Consider the following 12224-nt stretch of genomic DNA (forward strand, 5'->3'; position numbering starts at 1 on the left):
TGAATTACCCCATCACAGGGACCCAGCAAAAGAAACTCTGTGACTCTGGAGCCCCCTCTGCTCTTTTAAGACTGTGATGGGGTCCCTCTATTGAATCTTGCAAGATCAGTTAAAGAGCCTACGGTCCCCAGCAGTCTGTCCCGCTTTTCTGCCCATGGTTGGGGGGAAATAAGAGATGCACAGGCGAACATGTCAAACGCTGCAGCTTAAAACTTCTGATCATTATAATATAATATAAAAAACCCACTTATATGTAACAACTACACTCTGCATATGATTATATACTTATCAGATATATATTTATAATTACATACACTATATGTTAATATATAAGATGAATATAACTGCCAACTGATGGTAGGTTATGCTCCTGTGCTACGAGATGTAAGCACTAGAGAGCTGACACAAAGTCTGCATGCTGCTCTTCCTAAGGGGCTGATAACTTCCAGCAAATGAAGGAAACGACAGTTGCCAATAGTAACTCAAACTACAGATGCTCATCAGCAGGAGCCCTTAGAAATCAAGATGTGTTTTTTCCAGTCAAAAGAATAAGTTCAGATATGAATCTAAATATTACATTCTTTTTACAAAAAATTGTAATATTTTATTATAGAATATAAAAAATGGCCTAATATATAATATAGAAAGTAATATTGTAAATATTAGAGACATTTTACAGCTATCATTAGACTCCTCAATTGTGGACAAACCTGACTGTAAAGCAGGTGACATTTTCACATGTACTGACACACACATACTCAACTCTCAGGCCCAAACATATAAGCCAGTAAACTGACCAGCTGTTTGCTCCTAAGTACATATTGAATTTAAACTTTCACTGAGATTTAAATCTAATGTAGATTACCTGGCATTTGGATTTTGTTACCACAACACAACCGATGGATATCGATTTGTTCAGCTTAAGTGCCTGAACCTTCACTTTAGTTGAAACTTCACGGCAATGGTTTTTTTTTTTTTTAAAAAGGGATTTACAGTTTTTACTAGCTTGTCTGTGGCTTGTAACAAGTAAATCTGAAATTTGTAAGCCTTGCATAAACCACACACACACATACTAGTGTAAATGTGAAAGCTTTCCCTCCACTCTATCTTTCAGTCTCCTTTTGGAAAGAACGGAATGAAAAATCACGGGGCAAACTTGAACATCTGGATTTTGTTTCTTAAGCGGTGTCTGCTAATTAAATATAAGATAGCATTCCACACAATTAGCTTCTCCCCTTAATCAGTCTGTTTATTCATGAAAACTGCTACTTTCCCTGTTTGTCAGTAACTACGTGTCCATTTAAAAAAAAGCAAAGCAGCGTTGAAATTCCTTTTATAATGGCACTGGTGCTGGAAAGAGCTTTGAGCTGTTTCTAATAGAACACGTTAAAACTGAGGAGTACTGCGCAGCTCTCCTGCTGTACATTAACTTGGTGACAGACAGATGAACGTGGCATGGTGCGCACAGCATGTCACCCTTGGCATCTTGAGCCTGTCTGATTGGTAAAGGAAAACCTGTTGTAATACATAGAGCACTCAAGAATATGAAGATATAACTGCGTATTGCTGACACTTTAGTTAACAGGCACCATGCAGCTAACAGGAGCTGGTGTTTGGAAATGTATCCCTAAAGCACTGGGGTCTGTCCCAGCTGAGGCTGCTTGAAAAGGAAGCTGAACTGAATAGTGTAGTTCACTAACTACTGCTGTAAGAACTGATTGCTCCTTCCCTGGTATAAACAGACAATTAAGTACAGACTATTCTGGGTCATTTTTAGTGATGGTGAGCTAGCGAGCTTTCACAACCGTCTCCTCTGAGAAATTGCTTTCTCTGATTAGTATCTTGCATGCTCCTCATGCAGTGATCTTGCTTCAGCCACATAGAGCCGGCCATGCTTTTACCCAAATGGCAGCGACTTAAACAAGGGTGCTTGCAGCTCTTAAGTAAGACATCACTTGCCTTCCAAGCCCACTCTGAGACATGAACAGATAACACCACTCCCAGTCCCCTCAGAGAGTGAGATGTCCCACTTTCCCTAGTGCTGCTTGCACAGTCGATGGCCGGCTTTCAACTCAGGACATGCAACTTCACCGACTTGCGCAGGGTTTGCACATAGACGTGCATGAGGGCATGGCTGTGACCACCATGTGGCGTGGGCAGCAGCAGGTGCAGCGAAGGAGCTTGCGCCCTCCCAAAGGAGCCCTCTGCTCATCACTTTCATATCGCAGGCACTAACTAACATGAAATCAGCCTGGAAAGCCTTGCAGCTCAGAGGCAGATGACCAAACGCTAATCACATGGCTGCCAGCAGCTAGCATTAGCCAGGGAAAAGGATCTTAACTGACTGCAACTTCTGTGTCATCACAGAAGACTTAAGGAAGAGCTCAACTGGGAAACGGAGATAGAACTAAAAAAAAAAAAAAAAAGGAAAGAAAGAAAGGGAAAGGTAATTTGGCAGTAGCTGTGCCTTACAGCCTGCTTTGGCAAACCCCTGAATTCTGCACTGTGGTGTCAGAGCTCAGAGACACTGCCACTGTTCTAAGAAAGACCCTTGCTGAAGCGCAGCCTATTTGCTGTTACTCCAGCTGGGTAAGGCAGGGTTCCCTTGAGTAGCTCACTCCTTGCACAGCCTACCCCTCTACGCACAGCTCATGAGCGAGGGAATGCTCTCCCTTAACAGAGCAAACCTTTGCTGCAATGGAGAAATGCAGTAATTTAGCATCCGGACAAATTATTTTGGGATTTCTGCGATGTACTGAGCCTGACACATCCCACAACCAAAGGGATGTGTGCTACAAATGCACCAGTTTTCTTTCTTGGGAGTCTGTGTCTTCACTTAGTTTACAACTGTGCAATGATCTCAGGGCTGAATTTTAGGGTCATCTAAACAGGTCTAGCATTGAACCAAAATGTTTAGTTCTTCAACAGCCTTATCTGGCAATGGCAGCAAGACTGGCGTTTGGAGCAGTATCTCTACTTATATATATCGAAAGAAGCATTTTTTCCCCGAAATGCCTAATGGCAGCGAAGTAACAAATAATGGCAAGCAGCATTATGCACACTCTTTAAGCTGAGAGTAAATTACCAAGCATGCCTTATTTTCTAAAATCGGAACCAGTGCCTTAATGGTATGGGCAAAATTCTTCAGCTGAGTCCCTCCCCTCTGCTATATAAATTTTACATTCAGCTACATAGCCACAAAACAGGCCTGTTGGAAGGAGTCACTGCTTACTTACAACCAAAACCACATCAATATGACTAATCACATCAGCTCTTTTACATATTGGGAGTCTAATGGCTTCTACTTACAGCCTTGCAGCTTGTCTACAATTTTTTCACTAAAAGAAAGACAACTAATTCCCATTTTTTGAAGAAGTAGCTTTAATACCAGCCTGATGCTTCAAAGCCATGAGACAGTACTTATGATCACACTCGGCAGAACACATTCGCATGCTGCCCAGTCAGCCTGGGAAGGCTCACGTGCAGCCTTTCAGATCCCATGAAGATTTAAAATAAAAACAAAGTTATGTTTTTTAACAGAACTATACCTTTTTTTTTACTCTGACCCTATACTGCCACCATCAACAAGGGTGAAAAAGTGCTTCTGCTGCAGTAGTAGGTTTACAGTACTTCTTGTGTGGGCATGACTGGTCTGTGGAAGGAGGTAGGACATTTTTCTTCCAACTCTATGAAATAGCATGTCTTCAATGATTGGCAGGTTTCTCAGGGTTTTACACAGGAAGGGTACTTTCCTGCATGGTTGCTGCTTATACTAAAAGTTTCACTGTTATTTTTTCCAGTGGTTAATGGACTTCCTTTATTTTTCCACCTTCTGGAATCCTTCTATAGATCACCCACTTGAGAATGGATTCACATGACATGTCTAAGTATTTGACTTGTTTTGATCTCTTGGTCAGCCTGGGAGCCTGTTTCCCACTTTCCCTCTGATCCCAAAGAACAAGATGTTACCAATGGTGATGCCGCTAGTCTGACTGCCATTCATTGCAGTAGAGCCCCTCTGGAAAAACACAGCAATCACCAATGGCCATGGGAGCTCGGCTACAGTGGCCATCTGACCTGGCTGCAACAGAGGCAAATTTGAAGTCCAGTTCCTTAGAACCCGTGGCACATGATAACTTGAGTCATACCGACATCTACTGAGCTTGTGCGCTGAAGCATTTGCAGGCTCAGGCCCTCGAACCAAACTGAGTCTTTAGAGCTCATGTGTCTATTTTTCCACTCTGTCCGTTGACAAGCAATCCTAAGAATCTGTCACTCGTAGGCAAAAATAGAAACAGGGCAGGAAAAGCTATGGACCTCAAAAGTGTTTCTGGAATTTCAGTGCGGACAAGTCTCTCATGATGAGCCTATGAAAGAACTGCTTTTGAAAGTACTATGGAGAACTTTTGGAAAAAAAATCCTGTAAAGTTACAAAACAAAAGCCTATTTCAGTAATTAAAAATTACTCTGCAGAGGATGGTGATGGTAATTTGAGAAGCTCATGATCTCAGAACTCGAGTAAGCTGATAAATGCCCAGAAGGGTTAAGAAAATAGTCAGTTCAGAGAAAGCTTTGAGATTGAAATAGTATTCTCAGAACAATTTATAAAGAGGAAAGCTTTCCCCTTCATGGGTCTCTCACAACACTGACAGACTTCAAGGGAGGCTCCAGCTGTAGAGAACACAACTTTGGCCTGGCACAGCACACAAGAGAAAACCTCAAGGTGTGTGATGGTAGGTAACATGAGAACCGTGGAAAGTCTCCAGACAATGGCCAATTCAGTGGAGGCATATGTCTGTCTCTGTTACATGCTGTAGGAAATACAAGTTAGAGCCAGAGCTGTTGGTCTCTAAGCCACATGAAAAGAGTTCAAGCTTAAGTCTAGGAAATTAATAGACAGAAGAGGTGCCACATTGCCTCATGCAATTGTGTCTTTGATGGTGGCCAGTTGTAGCTGTTTAGGGAAAAAGTATAGGAAATAAAGAGCAGAAGAAATCTCCTAATTCAGCTATGGATGGGTTGAGTCGCTTCATTTTCAACTGTGAAATAAGACAGAGAGTACTGCATCCTGCTTTCCCAGGTTGTGACAAGGGGGTGGGGATGGTTACAAATACTTCAGGCTTGTGTACCGTAAGGTTTCCTTTGATGTAAATTAGTTTCCCTTCATGCATAGGCCATGTGCAACTCAGTCAAAAAGGCTCTACACTAAAACGAAGGGGAGAGAGAAATTATGTCAGCCATCCGTTACTCAACAGTAAATTTGTGAACGTGGCGAGGAGAGAGTTACAAAGCAGCCAGCTACCCCATGGAAAGTACGCAACACTGGGGATAAAGAGAAAACCTGTCTGGGGTATGAACAGATTCAATTTTAGGACTCTGAGCATTGTATCCTAAAACAATTGCAGCATTTCCCACTTACTTTTCTAGTGTGATGAAGGACTTTTTCTGTGAGAAACTTATTTTCTAGGTTCTCCTTGGGTTTTGTCTTGCTAGTGCAGGTACTGAGGAGAGAAGCTGTCATGGCCCTGAGGGCACTGCCAGCCCTGACTGTCCCTGCCCACCACCCCAGGAGCTCCCCCGACCCTGCCCACGGCCCAGGACCCCATTGCAGCTGCCTGGGGCCATCAGCACCTGCCCCAGCAGGGCCGGTCTCCAGCTCCCCACAGCCCTGCCCTGCTCGGCCATGGGCCCTGCCAAGCCGGGCCCACCCGCAAGCCCACGTCCCAGTCCGGCCTCTGCCTGTACCCAGGGAGGTGCCCGATGCTGGGGCTGGGGTTGCTCCGGTGCTCCCCGGCTGCCCGGCTCCTGGCTGGGGGTGGGATGGGCCCTGGCTGCCAGGCCCTGCCATGACTGACCCTGGTGGTCCTGGTGCTTGGTGGTGCCCTGATGGGAGCCAGCCCAGGACTCCTTAGGACACCGTGCACGAATCACAAATCTGCCAATGACTGTCACGGACAGAGGTATGGTTGCTAATGCAAGTCCACCGCAAGTGGGAAGAGGGTCGCTTGACCAGCTCCAAGCACTAATGTAAATCCACCTTATGTAGAAACAGAAGTTGGATTTACCCTCGTCATCTGCTCCATTATTTGCTATGATCCCCACCACCTGCACGAGTTTTCTTCCACAATTGCCTGTTTGTTGCTAAGTCGACTTGTGCAGAAACAGTTTTCTTGGGGAAGATGCACTGTATGTATGTGTGCAAGCTGGTCATTAGGAAATGCTGCAGGCTCAGCAAAATTTCTCCCTGAATGTCAGCCCCTTGCAATGCTTCCCAGCACAGACAAGGCTTTAGATCCTTTTGTCAGCGTCAGCACCATCTCTGAGATTGCCCTTTTTAGTTCATTTTGAGAGTAAACAAAACCAACATGCATTAGAGTACCCCCAGCATGGAAGATCAGTGCCACACGAGGTAGCGGGGAACAGCTACTGCAGTTCCGACACGTGCTGCCTTTCCCACCATTCACAGTAGATGAAGGATGCCCGGGGACAGGCTGCCATCCCACTGCACATGCGACAAATGCGGTTTTTCATTTTCCTGACATGCTGGTTACCAGAAGTTTTGTTCATTAAAAAAAAAGAGAAAAAAAGAAAAGCAGATCTCCAGTATCTCCTTGCATGTGGAGGCTGACTCAAAATGGAAAGTAGTGAGGATTAAATAAAATAACTCTAGCCCTTAAGATATCTAGCCTGAGTTAATGATAGCTGATTTTCTTAATACTCCAGTACTATGATCACACTTCCTCCTCCAGATAAAAGCAACAGAGCTTCATAGGAAAAGAAAACTCACCCTTCTTGAACTGCTAGTGCTTTTAGCATTAGGTAGAGGACATCATAATTTTCTGGTTGAGACGAAAGCCAGAGAGTTGAACAAAGGTTTCTTACCGTTAAGGACAATGCCATGCAAACAAAAGTGAACTTCTTGATATGTGTCGCTGTGACGGTGCTGTTGGTGTTCACCAATTTATTGCTGGGGTTATTCTAGGGTAAGAGAAAGAGATAACAAGCATTAGCTTGGCTCCAGACTACTGGGAGGCTGAGGGCACCAGGGTCATGTGTTGGACCTGACTGCCTGTGCCCATGCATGTCTGCCTTTGCTTGTTTGCTTTTTAACCTAGAGCCTTCTGAGTACTTTGTACCACCACATAATATTTTCCACTTAAACTGACAGCAACTGCTCCTATGGTCACTGAGGGCTGAGTAATCTCCCTACTTTTCTAAGGAATAAGTCCTATTTAACAAATTCAGCTTTGAAAAAGGGTGATAGCTCTTTCTAAGGAAGTGCCACGTGATTTTTTTTACCTTAGTTTAAAGTTTGTAGCATGTTTTCACAGGAAAAATAGGATTTCATTCCCTTTTACCACAGAGTGGTACCAAATCCATACACCAATGCAAGTACCCTTACTGATCCAATTAGACAAGTAGGTAATATAAACAAAGCTCCTGGAACAGCTGGCTCTGTTAATGCAGTTTAATGAACAGAACATGATTAGGACTATTAGATGTTCCACCTTGAACATGGGCTCTGTACTCACATGGCAGCGAAGTTTTATTTAAAACAACAACAAAAGCCCTCTTCCAAATGTCTAATATAGCAAATGAAGCTGAAGATTCAAAATTGCCCTCAGGGAACACATGAAAACAAACTAAATGGTCTGTGAAAGGAGAGGATGGGATATCAAAAGCAGGGCACCATTAGAAGCCCTGTGGCAATAGGTTGTTGGGTCATCTATTGCATCCACCTTGGGGCTGTTTGAGATATACCCAAGTATGTGCCCATGCTGATAAAACCTGTACCATGAGATGTAGTACAACATTTATTCATCCTTGATGTAACTCAGGTAGAACAGCAGTATCTGTCACATGGTCAGCCTCCTTTACTGAAGTTACTCCTAAGAGAAATAGGAACTTATGCAAACATACTTTGGGAGAGGACAAACTGAACGTGAGCTCCGTGAAGGGTACACCATTTCACACAGATTCATGTAGTTGATGGAATTGTGCAATTTAAAAGCTTTTGTGGTGATCAGTGCAGCGATGGCACCTGGACAGCCCCATGCTCCTGGCCTAAACACCTGCTTGGAAGTTTCGGTGCATGAAGACGCACGTAGGCAACCCAGACCCTAAAGCAGGAAGCTACTCCCATGTCTGCCCTTTTTGGGAACAGGTTGTGAAAACTCTCTGTAAACATTTTTTTCATGCATCTATTCTTATTTCTTGTGTTTCTGAAGAAACACTGTGTTACTGTTAGTTTTTATATATGTGAGGACATGCCTTGCTTACATTGCTCACCAGTGTTTAAACGAACTCTGCTGCATGGATCAACTTTCTAACAAGGCTAAAATAACAGAGAGGAAGGAAAGCACACTCAAATCCAGCCACCCAAAAGGGCTGTGAAAAAAAAGGGCTCTCGTTCGTTCCTACCTCGCTGCTGCTAACTCTGCCCTTGCTCTACTCTGCCTTTTGCTCTAACTCCTGACCACGTACTCTTTGTTCCTATCTCTTGCACACTATTTAGTTCTTGCATCAAAACACTATGCAGATTATGGAGCAAAAAGAGTATCCACTCCTATCTATTAATCAGATAAATAGCGTTCACAAGTCCTCTCACAGTCGGTGTTGTTGCTCTGAATCAGATGGCACAGTCCATTAAGAGTGATGGCATTACCACCATATAAAACAGCAAACAGAGCACAGAACTAGGATATGCCTGTTTTCTTTCAGAAAATCAGCAGTACCCCTTAACCTGAGCGTAACTGCTAGGCCATGAGGTTGCTCTGGACACAGTGTCTCATAAAAGACTGAACCAGGACCCTGCATCTCTCTTACAAACGTGAACAGAGGTAATGATTTCCCTGTGGAGACATGAATTTGACTTCTCCAGTAGAGCCACTGAAGAGGGGCACGCTGTCTGGATCCCAAATCCCATCAGTCAGTTAAGGCAACGCAGTGTGCTTCTGATGGCCATCAGCATTGCCAGTTTTCTGAGTAATTGACAAAAGAAAATGGGAATTTGCATGCATGCAAACTGTTTCAGCATCTGAAAATCACAATGGAGGCTTTACAGAGTTCAGAAATAAAAAGTGCTTCTATCCGGACTCTTCTGAGAAAGCCTTAGCTTAAGGAAAAAAAGCTTTTGAAATGCATGGTGACATGTGAATGATGTGTGACCAAGTGTAAAGCAATTCTCACAGCAATCTAAAAAAACCCACTGTGGGTTTCTGGTTTGGTATTTATTGTCTGAAATGTATGGTGGAGGCATTTGCACGCATGGTTGCCAGGATGAGATACCCTCTATATTGCTGCTACCTCACTTAGCACATTTTATGCCAAATTGCTCTTAAAACATGCAACTAAAATCCCCATTATATACTTTTTTGGCAATTAGATAAACTGTACCTATCTGTGCCTTACCCTAGCTTTTTCTTCCTCACATTTGTTCCACAAGAGCTCTATGAGAAGCCTTTTAACTGAAATAAACAGACAAATCACGGTCTAATCCTGTCACCACTAAAGTTGTCAGCACATCTTCCACCAGCTAAACGAGACCTGAATTTAGGAGTCTTAATTGCTGTTAATTTTGCTTGGCAATAGTGCATTTGATTGTGGCTTGTTAACAGATGAGGTTAGCATCCCCTGTGTTTCCTGTCCCAAACCATTTTTATCTTGCAGTTTATTGGTTTTGCATCTGCAGTTCCTTTTCAGCAGCATGACCTCTGAGAAAGCCTGCATGTGTATTTTATGTGACAGGTCAATTTAGCTATACACAGGCAGGTTAGGAAGTTATGACTGATTTGACTTTTCTTTTGTTTTTAAATTCTCCTCGGAAGTATGGTGGATCACATCAAACAGGGCCTGCTTCAGTTAAGTACATCCTGGAGCAAGCAAATATTTTTTTCATCAGTATTTGGAACCAGAAAGCTCAGTTACTAATTGGTAAATAAAGGGCAGGAGAGGATCTGGCATTTGAATTAGAGTGTCACAGGACATGACTATTCTTTGCACAACATTGGACTAGTGAGTACCAGTTCTAAAACAGAGCAAAAAAAGAGTCTACACAAAATTAATTTTGGTTATATATTTACTCTGTGTTCAGTTCCAGGGGCAGTTCTTGCGTTCTTATGTAATCACCTGATTTGCCAACAAAAATCTTCATAGTCTTGGTCAGCTAAGTCAGTACTACTAAAATAATGTATGTTATCTGTGTTACTGTCAGCCTATGAAACAATCTTTGCTAAATATTAACATAAGCAAATGAACCCAAACCCATTTGAGAGATACCGCAGAATCTGGAGCAGAGGCATGAGCTTGCTCACTCACTGATGGACACTTTGTGAGAAATCACTTCATTAGCTAAGTACCTACATCATAATAAGTAAGTAAGTGAGGACTTTTTTTAATCCTTAAAAATACAGCACCTATCTATTCAAAAGGTAGCTTAATACTTTGTAACACAAAGCTAAGGTTAAAATCATAAATCAGACAACAGCTTGAAGCCACCAAAAACCAATTCATTTTAACTAGGATTTTAAGAAAACCTTATCAGTGGGACAAGGAACAATAGGCATCAAAAGCAAAAGTAAAGAGAAGCAAGACAATAGACGGCCATTAATACAGCCCTATTTAATCTTTGGTTAGTTCATTTTTTAAAGAATCTGTTACACTTGATTATGGAGCCATGAACTAACTTTCTTCATATTTGTTTGGCAGAAATTCCTCTGACTTCACTGAAGCCACACCTAAATTAAAATGTTGTAACAGAGAGAAAGAGGAGGACCATGCATGTGAAACCACATGAAAGGTATTTATTACACCCCTAACATGGGCACTCACCTTGTCAAAAGCAGGGTATACTGCTCTGATCTCTGTCAGCCAGCCATATGGCATGTGTCCCACAGGATACGTAGCTGTCAGAATCGCCACCGCCTATGAAAAGACAGGGAAACATGAACTTCAAATCTTCGAACAGAACAGTTAAACTAACATAGGGTGCCATTTCCCACCAATATCACCACATCATTGACTTTGACACAGTGAGAAACCAGGCAGGCGACTGGAAGCTCTTTGTTTCAGGAAGACAGTCAGAGTGGCCATCATTTGGCCTGGCGTTTTAAGCTTACAAAATCTTTCGTGCCATGAAGCTATGTTACTCAGCTTTGCCATTTCACCATCACTCTGATACTTTGGGATAATAGTTAACTCGAGCTGGTGCGTGCCCCTCAGCCAGCCGAATACCTCCCTCCCACATTGCTCCTGAGTTATTTTACCTACAGATACTTGAGTAGCAGAATGCCTTACAGCTTATGGTAGCTTTGGATCATATTTCATAATTTTAATTTATATATATTTTACTTGGTTATTCATAAGTAAAACAGTTTTCAGTAAGACAGACTACAAAACAGTAGGCCTCAGTGGCTGACTGACTTTGGACATCAAACTGACTGCTCTGGGGCAGGAGGCACTTACAAGACAAAAAAAACCCCTCTCCCCACTTTGGTGCTCACCAACAAAAAACAGACAAAAATAATTCCAGATGACCATTTCTATAATGAGAAACAACCCACTGTCTGCAATTTAAAACTAGGCCCTTTTGCACTTTCACAAGTACAGTCCAAGAGGTACATCAAAGACCTAAAACCCTCCTACATATTAATGTATGAAAGATTTTGCTGATGTTTCTGTTTTCTGAAGAAAAAGTCCAAATACATGTACTTCATGTCTTTCATGTAGGAAGGGTGTTTAGGGAGCTCTTCCTGCAGCTGCTTGGAAATCTACTGTCACCCCAAGTTTTCTAGTCCTCAGAGCCGAAGTGTGCATCTGTACTGAGAACTGCCTGACTCTCTTAATCCCAGAAATCAAAGTGTTTGACTGCCTTTTGTCTGCAGGTTCAGATCTGTTGCAATCCACCTACATTCAGATTCATTTTACATCTGGCAATGGGAGTGTTAAGAAAGACCTTTTTTAACTACCGCTGTCTCTGTTTCACTCCTAAACTTTTGATGTACATTTTCTTGGTTATCTGAGCCCATTTTCCCATTATAAATATAATTGCTGTCCTTGCTTGGTTAAAAGATCTATACAAACACAGGACCATGTAGCAAGCTAATTTGTTCCCTGTGCTGTTTAAAAAGAGGGGGAAAAGTAGTGATATCCACAGAGAGGAAAAGAGTGGGACAGATTCTTCCCTGCTAATAATAGCTTTAATAATGTTTAATGTACCTTGAAAA

General features: G+C 42.6%; 1 protein-coding gene across 1 annotated transcript in view; it reads right to left on the bottom strand.

Annotated features, from left to right (window-relative positions):
* ANKH (ANKH inorganic pyrophosphate transport regulator) overlaps nt 1-12224 on the bottom strand; it is a 105580-nt gene that overhangs the window by 17643 nt on the left and 75713 nt on the right. The window contains exons 7-8 of the mRNA XM_050890694.1: nt 10831-10923; nt 6883-6978 (exon numbers count right to left, since the gene is read on the bottom strand). Coding sequence (XP_050746651.1) covers nt 6883-6978; nt 10831-10923 — 189 coding nt within the window. The remainder of the gene's footprint in view (nt 1-6882; nt 6979-10830; nt 10924-12224) is intronic.

Source organism: Gymnogyps californianus, chromosome 2, assembly GCF_018139145.2.
Source record: "Gymnogyps californianus isolate 813 chromosome 2, ASM1813914v2, whole genome shotgun sequence".
Taxonomy (NCBI): Eukaryota; Metazoa; Chordata; class Aves; order Accipitriformes; family Cathartidae; genus Gymnogyps; species Gymnogyps californianus.